Source organism: Morone saxatilis, unplaced genomic scaffold (assembly GCF_004916995.1).
Source record: "Morone saxatilis isolate NCDOM2014 unplaced genomic scaffold, NCSU_SB_2.0 Contig12, whole genome shotgun sequence".
Lineage (NCBI taxonomy): Eukaryota > Metazoa > Chordata > Actinopteri > Moronidae > Morone > Morone saxatilis.
Genome location: NW_023339674.1, coordinates 6,739,763 through 6,753,571, shown reverse-complemented (window position 1 = coordinate 6,753,571; position 13,809 = coordinate 6,739,763). Strand labels below are relative to the sequence as shown.

General features: G+C 41.1%; 1 protein-coding gene across 1 annotated transcript in view; it reads right to left on the bottom strand.

The window, feature by feature from the left end:
* ror1 (receptor tyrosine kinase-like orphan receptor 1) overlaps positions 1-13,809 on the bottom strand; it is a 127,727-nt gene extending 113,918 nt beyond the window's left edge. Inside the window, exon 1 of the mRNA XM_035654079.1 lies at positions 13,352-13,809. Within this exon, the coding sequence (XP_035509972.1) occupies positions 13,352-13,457 (106 nt within the window). The 5' untranslated portion in view covers positions 13,458-13,809. The remainder of the gene's footprint in view (positions 1-13,351) is intronic.

Here is a 13,809-nt window from a genome sequence, read left to right as displayed (position 1 = left end):
GTGTGTGTGTGTAAGTGTGTCTGTGTGTATGTTCATGTTTTGTGGAGAACAATGTGTAAAAAGGAGAGTTTGGGCACTAGAGAGTGTGAGAGGGAAAACAAGGAACTTAGACAGCTCTACACCAGGTGAGTTTTCCTGAGGGCAGCTGGGAGTATTTTTCCCCTCATTTAGCAGTTCATGAAAAAAACCACAAGCTGCCAGATGTGACAGAGGGCACGCACCCTGCTCACACACTGTAAACACACACACACACACACACACAAATCTCACCCAGAGAGAACTCAATCTAACCCAATATGTGTGTGGCACTGATTTACTGTATTCCAGCATAAGTCAGAGGCAGATTTCTATCAGGGGGAATGTCCGTCTCATTAAAATGAATGTCAGATGAAGTAAACGGAGGGTGAAGACATCAAAGAGGTCTACAGAGAGCTGAATAAATCTGGGTTTAAACTCGCTACAAACCCATTTACGTCAAGAATTTTACCATAAACTCCAAAACTTATTTTCTCTCAAAGTTGAAAAAGCTGAATTGTTACATTCTAGCAACTAATAAGTATTTTTTCATATGTGATCTATTTCATCTCTTTAAGGATTTTATTGCTAATTGTTATGAGCCAATAAGGCACAAAGTCATGTTGCTGTATAAAAAAGATGGATTAGTTAGAAAAGAGGCTAAATGATGTATCTGAAGTAACTACAAAAAAAGTACAATAACCTGTAATAGTTGGAAATAACCACACATGGTCCAAAGAAATGCGATGGCCACACCATGTACCTGTGACTCACAGCTGACCTACATTCCCCTTTGTTATTCCACACATATCGGCACTGTGTAAAACCGCTGGCTGCTAATTGCTTTCACATTACAGAGCAGCCGGGTGATCTTGGTGGCTTTCCAAGACCACCAACACTGGGACATGGGGCGTGCACATTTGCGAATGCATACCGCCAATCACATTCTGGCTGCATTACTGTGTAAGCACAGGCTGAGGGCAAACATGTAGCCTGCTATCTGCTATGTAACCAGCAATAAAACACTTCTCTGCTATTGTCTGGGTCCATCTTAACTACTGTTTTTCTTTAAGGTTTATTACTGTCGAGCCAGGGAAGCATAGTTGTCGCATTGAAAGTAAGGCAGGCTTCACTACACATTTCTGGAGGCACCTTGTGTAAACCACTAAGTGATGTAACTCATTCAGCATGAAGCAGAGAGCTTGTGTGACTTCCTAAACACATTTAACAAGCTAACAGTACACTCATTAGCAATGGGTTATTTGTGCCAATTACACATGGAGGGTAGTGGGCAAGAAAATTAAATTGTCCTTCCCTTATATAATCTCAGGTCTACGGGTAAGGTGACAGAATCTAAAAATATAACATAGTTGTAACATAACAGTTTTGTCCCACTCTTTGTTTAAGTGCACATTTCCTATGTTATAGTAATGCACATAAAACCTTGTCATGTAATATGATTTTAAACACCAACCACTGTTAAACAATAAAAACCAAAGACAAATGAACAAATCTTTAAGAGGCAGTTTGTAGAAGTGGTAAGAGGCTAGTTTCACATTTTGAACAGCATGTATGTTTGATGTTTTTCTCCCAAATTAGCTTTATTTCTGCTTATTTCTATTACTCTGCTAAAGCAAACATCCTTAACCACAAAATCGGCAAAAATTAAACCTGGGTTCACAGCCACATTTTCCATTTCCATGTTTTCCTCTCATTGTCTAACAAGCTGTGCAGTTTTACCACATTTTTCTAAGTAGTGTATTATAAAAGCCACAACAAACAAAAAAGTTAGGACATAAACATTCACTAGGATGCAACACTGAGTCACTTAGTCTGATCAGACAACAATCACTGCATGACAGCAAGTGAATGGAGGGGTATGTATTTTGTATAGTAGCTAATTTTAGCATAAAACAGATCTTTACTGGGAGTTTGTTAATTTTAGGGAGCAGTAAAAATGTTTAAGAGAGCCACATGTTTGTCCACACACACACACCAACAAATATCAAGACAAAGGATAATGTCCAAATCTGGTCAGGGCCATCATAAGTAGAGGTTAAGCTAGCCAGCTGGCTGGAGTTAAATCAAATTTAAATTAAAGAGTAAATGGACTAACAAAGCCTGGGGTGCAAAGCAAGGGCAGTTAGGGGACAATGGGTCACTCCTGTCTGGTTGTGGACACACAGACAACTAAAGAAGTCACAATAACAGAGAGCCAGAACAGAGTATTATCCAGGATGGAAGAGAAACATGTTTCAAGACAAACCCTTTGCTTTGGACAGAGTTTCTGAAGATGAGAACAAAGAGGAGGAGAGGGAGATGTAGACAAAAGGCAGAGTGGGAGAAAAAGTAGTAGAAAGTTTGAAAGAAGTAAAGCTCAGACAAACTCTCACCCAGCCAAGTTCCTTGCCGTGAGCTGACAGTAGTCCAAACTGTTGAACAGTACCAGCCGGGAAACTTCGGACCGACTCCACTATTGTTTGAAGTCCCACTCAAACAGTCATGAATCACAGCCACAGCGATCTGTCTCGCTCCGAATTATCAGCACCGGACCATTTCGAATCAGCACTTCAACAGAGCATGTCAGGAATAATAAGCCACAATGTCCATAGCAGGCATTTGTTTTATTTTTTCCCCCCAATTTCAGTGCAGCAGGACCCTTCAGGCTGCATACATCTAAAGGGACGGGCCCCTGCCTTGTTGCAAAACATCATTACACAATGCATGCAACAGTATAAACAGTTGTTCATCTTAATGAAAAGCACAATAAATATTCTATTCAAGCGCAGTGAAACTGTGGCTAAATGTCTGGAAAGATGCTGAAGCTGTGCCATCCCTCCTTTACTCCAATTACGACTATAATGACATGACAGGTTTTATGTTCCATTAAAGATTACTGTGGGATAGTGAAATGCTGGAATTCTGTTTTCTTCTGTTAGAAAATGATATAGCATACATGCATTGCTCAACATTTCCAAATTGAATCCTGAAAATGATGCTATTTTGAAAGCGTTGACATGAGTTTAACTTATACTGTAAGGGCATATTCTTCACAGTTCACATTAGTTCGAAGGGTTTAACGGTGTACATAATCAGAGGCTCTTAAATCCATGTTCCAGTTGCTAAAATGGCTGTATGAAATACTGAGAGAGACGGGGGGGCTGAGAGGTAATGAGCTCTTGTGAGCAAAGCTTAGCACTGCTGAGGCAGCCATGCAGAGGTTAAGCAAACAGGCAGAGGGATCACGCGGGCCTAAGCCTCTTATATAGGCCCCTCTGAGGAGAAGATCATTGACATCTGATAGAGGGATGAAGGTCAAGAGCTGTCAAAGATAGTGGGGCCACCGATCCTCAACTAGTGAGAGCACCCATTTTTCGCTGTCACTCAGTCGCTGTTTATCACCGGCTACTTTTCTATCATGTGTTTAATGAGTAATATGCTTCAGCCTTTTGATTGATATAACTTGCTGAGAGTTCATTTAAACCTGCTGTCAGTCAAACGTCTCTGTAAAAATATTTTCTTGTCTCAGTGTCGTTCTTAGCCCTCTCAGCTTTCTCTTCGCTTAGCCAGGCCCATCCCAGTCCGCACTCACATCCTCAGACTATCAATCTTTTCATCCCTTTTCTTTAACAAAAAAAAATAGTAATGGACTTCTTTTACTCGATGAACCTCTTCCTTTTACCCTCCCCGGATCCCCCTCTCCTGCTGGGAGTTGCAAGGCAATGCAGTTTCATTTCCTGCCCTGCTGAAATCAATGCTTTCTGAGAGAAGGGGGGCTGCGGGGAGAGAAACAGAGACAGATATACAGAGAGACAGGAAAACAAGAGTAAGGTGTGAGGGGACTGTTGGCATGCAGGACACAACCGCACTAGTAAGTAAACTTAAACACAGATTGGTTCCAAGTCAGTGTCAGCTTTTATAAACATCTACTGGGAAATTAAATAACTATTTAAAGTGGAAATATGAAAGGGGGGAGGAGGGGTTGCTTTCATGGGTATACACAATTTCCCCTTCAACACTCCCTATTGTTTTTTATTGGCCTCAGAGAAGGAGTGACTCTGCGGAGGACAAGAGTGGCATTCGACATCCCACAGGATAAAGTTATGAATTCCTGGTCGGGAGGGTCCCAGTTGAGATGATTCCTCTTCGCCCGCCCCGGGTTAAATACAGAGTTCCCCTACATGAGCTAAACTCTGAATGAATGAGAGGGTGATGAAGAAGATGGCATAAATTTTATCACAGTCACACAAAGACAGATTCCTGCCCTATGACTATCCCATACCCTTCTATTGCCATTCCAGCATATTTCACCACATGAACCCACAGCCGCTCAGACATCAAACACAGTGTTTCTACAAGCCTCTGGTTAACGCATCTGGACAGTCAGTAGCACAGAACGACTGACTGTGTCCTTCCATCCTGCTATTCTTTTCACTCGCTTGTTTCCGTTAAAAACAGACCCACAATCTGGAGAGTTAGGCTACACAGAAGTCAATAACTTCAACAACCTTGAAAGGAGCTGCCGTATGGTGAGGCCATCAGGCCAAAATTGATTTAAAAGGCTACCATTGACTTGTAGGGTAACAGCTTTCCCCCAAGACTGTGAGGAAAGCTTTGAGGGTTTGCCAAACCTTTGGGTGTCGAGCATACCATAATCTGCAGACTCTCATATTCCCAGCTTTACTTTCTGGAACAAAAAAAATCTTTTAATCTTTGGTCTTAAACTACAATTTTCTAAAATGTAAATGGGAAAAAGCAAGTTATACCAACTTTCACCAAGAGACCAACCTAATTGTTGACCATATTCCCTTATGCCCCATCACTAAGCCTGATTGATAAGACAATCCTTGACCACTTATAATGCCACACAGGGGCAATGATTGGTGCAGATGACAAGCCAGCAGTGGTTTGCAAGATGGGCATTTAACTCACAGTACTTCAGAGTTACAGCCAGTGAGCTCTTTAACTCCAGATTCCTCGGTCAGTGTGGTCAATACAGGATTAGAATGGATAGAAAGGGAATTTCCATTTAAGTCAAATTTCTTATGGTCTTTTGTGCTTTTCTATTCATGCTAAGTCACTGTTTTATTTATGGTTTCTGGTTCCCATCACAGTTTTTTGTCCCTGGACATTATTGTCACAATTTACAGCCACGCTGGACATTCGAATAGACATTGTTTTCCACAAGCATGCTGGAAAATTAGAGCAAAGTTGTTTCTAGTTGTAGTGACTGACTGCTTCTGTCACTAGGAGTAAAGGCAGTACTTGTCAGCCCAGTGTGAAAGTTTGAGATCTCCTGGACAACAGGACTGAGCCACCAGTTCAAGGGAGCCCCTCTTAAGTCTTTTGTGTGAATGAAGTGGCTGGATAAACACTTGCTGCTGGTTAATAGGGGGCTTGCTTAGCGAACAATGCAACAAAGCCTTTGGTTAAACAAACATGCTAAGGCCATGTCCGCACTCTGGCCGATACATTTAAAAAATACTGTTTAAGACTATGTCCACATTAAGACAACGACATCCAAAAATGCATAATTCAAAATCCCCTGATTTAATAAAATGATGGTTACCACTTATCATTCAAGGACCACCAAGCACAACAAGCATACATTTCAGTTCAAAGTATTGACACTTTGGGGGGTTTACCTTGGGGCTGAGATTCTAAAAAAAACATATGGAGAAATGAAATGAGAGAAAAAATTGATGTAGTGAAAGAAAGAAACAGACAGAGAAGAAGGACAACAGCAGAAGGACCACTGGTTGTTTCTTACCATAAATCCTGTATAATAGTAAAACAACACATCATAGTTAAATACAACACAAGCCACCAAACTTTTTCAACAGAGCTGAAATAATATTGTGAAACATAAAGTCAGTACCCACAGCCGACCAACTTCTCCGATGGGAAATGGACAAAGAGAGGAGTGGGAGAGCTTCATCTTTGTCGTGTGAAGGCAACAATAAATTCAAGATCTGTTGCAACACTCAGACTTTCCACTTAAACTCAGAGTGTCTGAAAACCTGCACACAGACAGACGGCCCAAGTGCTGAAAACTGACATTCAAGAGCTGCATCACTAGAGAATCAAACAGCCTTTTTTAAGGGACAACAGACATAAAGTACATTTACACATTGGAGACATATTTTGATGAGGTGATAATCTACCAGAGAGACAGCCTTTAATTAAAACAGTTTAGTTTGTAGGTTCAAAAGGTGCTCATGAAACCTCTTGACTGAATCCCCCACTGAAAACAATGAATGGGAAAAGGGCTTCGACATTCACAACCTTGTTGTTATTACTTTAGCAGAACCCCAAATGTATTTGGTGGCCAAAGTAGACTTGTTAAACCGGCAGCTTTGAACTAAACCCCATTTACAGGAACTAATCTTCAAAAGACAAAATTCTTCAACTTCAGGCTACAACAGGATTATAGTTTTTAGAGCTACTGATTGTAATTACAAACTAATAAAAGACAAAAAAACAGGCAAACGCACATCTCTCTGTATGTCACACAAACAAAAACTTCCTGAATAAATGAGAGGGTGAACCACAAATCAGCCCTCATAAGCAAATCCAACACTATATACACACACAACAAAGACACGCCTGCATTCAATAGGGTTCAGTTAATTCAAACTGAACATAAATCATTAGATGCCCCGTAAAATTAAATTTCCTGCCGTCTAAACATCTCTAGTTTAATAATTCCACAAGCAGAGGGAAATTTGTACTCAAAGCACTTTCCACATTACGCAGTACTACAAGACAAATGTGCTATTTACATCACTTGTGTGTGTGTGTGTAAGAGGCATGAAAAAGAAAGACAGAAACAAAGGAAAAGAAAGATTTGTACGGAGGAGCTGCCAACAATCATTTTGGAATCGCACAACTGCAAAAAAAAAATACATGTGATGACGTTCTATTAATAACTGCAGAGTGATAAGTTTATACAAATGTGTCAAGGGAGCTGATGGTCCAATGGTTTCGCAGAGTATCACGTGGGCAAAAGAGCAGACATGGAGCCACAAAGACATGATCAAGACTGATATTGAGAAAGCCAAATCTGAACTAAACATCCTTCTCATAATCATCACATAACTGTAACGAACAAATAAAAAGCGAAGTGTTTCTTCATCAGCTGACGTCACAAAAGATGTCTTTTGCTCAAATTAAAGATGCTAAATAGTGACAGACCATTACCAAAGGCCTGTGTGAGTCATTATGATTGTGCCTCTAAAAGAGAGCAGGAGCTGGTGTGGAGCCACCCTGCTCTCAGTTATTGTTGAGTAAACACACACAGCGTAGCCAAGAGAAGCATGTCAGTCAGCCAGGCAAGAAGGGCCAACTGAGAGCCACCCGACGGCCAAAATGAACTGTAGGGACTGTGTGTGTGTTTGTGTGTGTGTAACAGAATACAGCCAAGAAAGTCAGAAAGAGAGCAAAAAAGAAAAACAAGAAGAGAGTGCCAGCATTTGTCTGTCATGCCAGCCAGATAAGATGCGTGCCAAGGAGTTTTGATGTCATGCCGATGGTGGTGGGTGACGGAGGGGTTGACTGTTCTCTGGTTCTCTAGCAGGCAGAAAGTAGGTCTGTGTGAACAGCTGAAAACATACTCTGAGGGATGAATATGCCAAACCTTTCTGAAGAACACAGATAATTTGTATCCACAAGCAGCATGTACCTGTTCAGTGCTTCTGACCTTTCATTGACATTAAAGTTATTTGGAAAGCGAAAGCGGGGCCACTATATAACGCCCCTTTTTCATTCACTTCAAATTCAGGTCAAATTATACAGTAGAATAGTCACAGGCCAGTTAATGATTTTGTTCTGTGTGACTGACAATCGGACTTTACTTCACCAGACTACTTGGCTTAGGCCGAGTACTTGGTTAGGGGATGTTGCAGAAAAGATGACAATGCTGTTCAAACATAAAAAAATGTGACAACAACACACCTTTGGTGAATAAAGCTGGTTAAGATAAGCTACACATACTTTTTGGAACATAAATACTAATATTTCTGGCAGAGAAGCCCGTAAAGTCTGGGGTATTTAATACCTTGGAAGGAGTGTGGTGTTGTACAAAGACCTAATTGTGGGTGGACGGAGATCTGCCGTCTGCTTGCAGTGGGGGTTTCTGAAGTCCTTAATGTAATGCAAACAGGGCTTAAAAAGATTTACTTTGACACATATAGGGAAATTTAAAAAGCCATGTTTCATCCTACTCCCTATTAAATGAAATGTAGCATGATCTCCACATATTAAGCCAGAGCAAAGCTAGCCGTGGAGGATGCTAGCAAAGCAGTGATTTGCTAAAACTGCAATGAAGAGTGGTCTCAATGAAATTTAGAGCTCTTTGAGCCAGTGCTATTCCCTGCAGTCCTCAACATTAAACCGTGCCAAGTACATATGGGAAATTGATATGCAGTATGTGTGGCTTATTCCATTAGACTCATTAAAGTGTCACTTTGTCATCGCACTTACAGCTTGCCTTACAACTGCAGCAAAGGACTCATTGTATCGTGTGTATAAAGTACAGCAGAGAACATTTTTTATGTGGCAGGCGTAATTTGTCTTCCAGACAGCAGTCGAAAGACATCAACATAGGAAGTATTGACTAGAAGGTATAGAAAGCTATTCAATTTGTGGTCGGACATACAGAACAGGTCAATCGATGGAAATGGGCAAATATAAAGTCATTTAAGTCTACTAATGTACCATACTAATGTACACACAGAAATTAATGCTACCTTGCTGCAGCTTATTTCCCCTCTCAGTCAAGACTCTGCTTCTGTTTACATCATTTAAGTGCCACATCCATACACTGGCTTCTCAACTGCAGCACTAAAACCTAAACTAGTGTTTTTTGTTCCCTTTGTTAATCCTGTGCTGCATTTCCCTTGAATCCTGCAGAGGTTTTTCTCCCTCTAACAGACTGACCTCCTGTGCAGACAGTAAATTGCAGGAAAGGGTTTTTTACGCTTGGCTACAGTTTGTAGTGGCAGAAACTTTATCAAACGTCTAAGACGAGGATCTGAGTGAACTGTGTTTAGCCTCTGATTAAACGCTGCCTCTCTGAGGGACTCTGACCGCTAAAAAACAAGCATGCTCCACAGAGTCTGATTTGTGGAAATAAGAGCATTTTTCTGCCAATATTACGCAAATGCAGGAAATTTACACTTCTTACCATTCACAGAAAGGCTTTTGCCTGACCTGGCAGAGAGTAGATCTACAAAGAAGGAAAACCTAAAATCAGACTCCACTTCCAAAATTCCTATGTCAACCAAGCATTGACGGCATATTTTCAGGACATTCCAGCAAACATCTCAATGGAAAACAAATGTACCATTTACTGGCATCACACATCATAAGGAAACTTCATATCTTGCGAATTCTGTAGTAATCAATGAGGTATTCCTGCTTAGGAAACAACAACCACAAGAAGAGAGTGATTATAAAATAAACACAAGTCAGAAGAAAGCACAGCACATTAGTTATTTGATATCTTGATGCTTTTTATATCATTTAAAGCAAATCGCCCGCTGGCTGTATATCAGTTAAACAATTAGCACACAATATTCTCCAAACAGTTTGCCCTATGGCAACACTGAAGTACACTGAGCCTTGGCAAACACATGTGCTTAATAACGAGTGGGAAGTAGGTAATTGCCAGTGCACAACGTGGTTTACACACCGATGTTTTAAATCAGCGACATAAAACAGAGTCAAAGCATATGATTTATGGCTATGTGCTGATTAAATTAATGTCCATGACTTTCTTCCTCTTTCACACACTCAAAATGGAGTCACCACTCTACCCTCTCCTCCCAAAAAAAGACCATACATCTGTTTCACACATACAGTTCCTGCCCTATTCTCCCGTCTGCCAAAAGCTTTTAGGGATGCACACCACTTGATGCCTGAGTTAGTGTGGCGTGCACTGTGCAGAGAGGGAGTTGGGTTTTAAACACAGCAGTCATCTATCTGAAAGAGATGTACCACTAAGACCATGACAGAGCCCAACATTTCCCAGAGTATCTGGATAAAATATAGATAAACTGAATATTGTTGAACATAAAAAAGGAGAAATTATAGCAATATCGCAGTAATGAAAAGCATCACTAGAGGGAGTGGCAAATTTACTAATTTCCTTTTACAAGGATGCATGAAGAAAGTTCTACCATAAACGTTGACGTCTCTTTCACCTCCTTGTAAACTGCTCCCTAAATATGAGTCTAAGAAAATGCTAGTAGACATAGAACAGTACAGATAGACATCTCAGTAGCAGAGAGAGCAGGACAGGCTCCTACACACTCAGCCTGTAGGACCGAGGATTTTTTTCCAGGGGTGAAGTGCCTTTAGTGTCAACAGTGTGTCCTGTTGAAAACTCCACTACGGCAGTTCCACCCAACATGATTTATAGCCTTCCTGAGTGTTATTAAAAGGCTAAATGCAACTCTAAACAGATTTCACATAGTTGCTGCCCTGTAGAGGACCTTTTATGTTCAGAGGTGAATGTCCCATGTTCAGAAACATTTACACAGTTTATATAGTTGGAAAACATTGATGTCAATTTACTTTTATGAACGTGTCACAGATTATTACTTTGGAGCTAAAGGGCAGGGGCTGAAAGATGGAACGACAGGGACTTTTTTGATGCTGCACCTATCTCATATTCAAATAAACGCTGCATTTACTTGGTAATCTGTTCCCCACTTTCAAAAGAAATCTGATTTTCATGCTGCACAACCTGGGTTCAATTTCAGGTTAACTGATTAGGGATAAACCCAGTTGGCTGGAAAAAAATACTACGCCATGTGAACCATTTGTGTGCAAATGCATGTCCTGCTCTAGAGGAGCACAGTTGTGAATTGCAAGTGAAGCAGTGCCTATAAGAAAAACATGATATGTTCTGATGCCTAAACAGTTTTTGGCAAGGAGAGGGAAGAATCTGAGGGTTGTCAAAAGCGCAAGTGAACTCAGGTTTTAGAGTTATCAGACAAACACAAGTGCAAATCAATTATTCAATGCCCTGTCTTGTCCTGATAACTTCAATTAATCAAAAGGCGTGTAAGTGTAGAAAGAATATTACAACAAAACGAAAACATTTTTGAGGAGCATATTTGATTTGCACTGCCCGTTGTGAGCCAATTAATGACAGTTACACTTACATTGTAAGCTTAACATACATAAACCATGCACGCATACATGTTTTAATTGTTGTCTTATACATCCTTTGTCAAGTCTGCCATGTATATAACATTCCACTGCTGTGGCCAGGGGCAGCCCTGATTGTTCCTGGAAATCCTGGCATTTGAACCACAGTGACAGACCAGTGACCTCTGACCTCTGACCTCTGACTGGAAGCTTGCAGACTGACCAGTAAACCAGACAGCAGCAAATACAGACAGCCACGCCTTTTAGTTTCTTTCTTGTCACGTTTGCTCAGTTGCTGCCACAATACAGCCATTTTATTTCCACTGGCCTCTGATCACAAGGTGCTGCACTCTTCTCTTCACATTTGATTACAGTTAAACCACACTGTTGTCCTTCTCTAACTATTCCCATTACAGCGAGCCAGAGGAGAGACAAGACTGCCAGTGATATTATCTACAAACATATCCTGGGGCTTCTTTATTGGCGCTGAATAAGAGGTCAAGTTTGTGGATGCAGTGGAAGTACAAAGCACCTTAATGGGCGTCATCTTCTTGTCTATAACCATTAAGGCTACAGTGAAGCTGCACTTATTTTAATGTACAGAAAATGTTAGTATTAAAATCATTATACAGAGCAGCTGCAGATGATCTCTGATCAATAGCAGTTGCAGCTTTTCTGCAGTTTCTGGTTTCCAGCAGTGGGAGTGGAAAAGCAAATCAGTTTTGCTTCATGAATAACCGTATTAGCATATGAAATTAAATTTTAAGGGTAGATTTTGCCTCTAAACTGTGCAGCTAACATGGAAAAAGATGCAGTCATTTCCACTTGTCCATTTCCAGATATGAAGTAGCTGCAGAAGCAGGGGCTTGGCTCTCCTCCACTCCATATTCGATCAGGAAACAGCATTTGAAGAAGTCATAGCTAACGCGTCCAGGTAAGTAATGTGGATTAACATTCCTCCCTGCCTCAGAGCAAGAAAGAGAGGCAGAAAGATATAGAGAAGACAGGATGGCAAGAGAAGGCCCATAGCAGAATGCTTTATGCTCAAAGCAGTATATGCTGTACATCTCCATTGTAAATAACCTCCAAAAGCATTTAAGGAGGACAGAGATAATCCAAACAAACCCCAAAAAACTTCCGTAGATAATCCATCACTACCCATCTGAGAGGGGAGGATTGGTTTATACTCACTATACACTCAAAAGCCAGAGAGAGGAGAAAAAATGCTTTCTACAAGCAGCTTCATAAACAATTCAAACTGAATTCAATCATACTTATATTAGTCAACCAAAAGCCAGTTACATAAACCATCATCCTATCCTTTCTTTAAGAAGATACCACACGCTCAGCCATGTTCAGCAAAAGACAGTGCAAATATAGTTCCTAAGATGAATGTTGAATGAGCAAATAAACTAAATAAAACTATTCTCTCTATTAACTCTATTTTTACCCACAGTGCACAGAGAAATAAACTGATGATCTATTTTAGTGTTTGTTTTGTAAAAGGCAATTAAGACAAATTACAGTATTGTTTCCTAGAGGCCAGACTGGGCTGTTTATTCCAAAAGGTTGCCTACACATCCTCATCTAACTTCCTGACACAGACACTCTCCTTAACAACTATTTGCCTTTCAATTAAGACTTGATTCATCTTATCTTATCATTCATCTTTAAACGGACCTAAATTATTGATGGGGGGTAGTTGGGTGGCACAGCAGCTATCCAGCTGACTAGTTAAGAGCCCCCCTATTGTCCGCCAATGGAGTCATGTCTTTCCCCGTGCAGAGGCTTCAGAATGACAATAGGTCGATAATCTTAAAACCAAAGATCATTTACATGAGAGGGGAGGCTGAATGATGGCAAACACCTCTGCTTTGTGAGGAACAACAGTTTGGGAACGTGATTTCAAGACTAAAAAACTAAGTAGAGTGGTCTTAAAAATATAAAACCACAATGATGGATGTCTTTAAAGCGAGATAAACTCACTATAAAGTCACAAGTGCGCACTCCGGGCACCTAATGCTATAAATCCCGACAAACTTTTTTTTTTTCACAGGGTTGACAGATTACATAGTTGAATTCACGCGTGTTGGGATGAAGCATGGAGTGAGTAAAGCCAGCAGAGAGAGCTGGGGGAAGACTGGAATCATTACCGAGGGACGGGAAAAGTATTGAGACTCACCAGACGCGCTCAGGTCCAGGACACTTTGAAGGAGCAGGGCGATCCAGAGCGCGCAGGCTGGACATCTCCAGAGACGCTGGCTCGCCGCTGCCCGAGTTGGATACATTCCTCCGGCTCTGTGTTAAACCTTCGCCGGCTTTTCACATCCACTGCACTCAAAATTTTAATTTCGAGCACCCTCAAAAAAAAAATACAGTGCCTTGATAACGTTGTGCGCTGTTTTCTTCTGCTCTTCCCAAAGCGCACCAAAAAACCCTCTCGGTGAAAGAAGCAGGAGTCTGCAAGAAAGTTGTCTCCGGCTCTCCTGGTTTCTATCTCTTTCCTCCTCGATGGAGCCCAGCTCACTTTTCCCCCTCACTGTCTCTCTCTCCAACTGAGCGCAATCCTTCCTACAAACTTCACTGAGAGACTTGTGCCCACAGGAGCCACATGGCTCTGATTAGCCATGTGTCGCCACC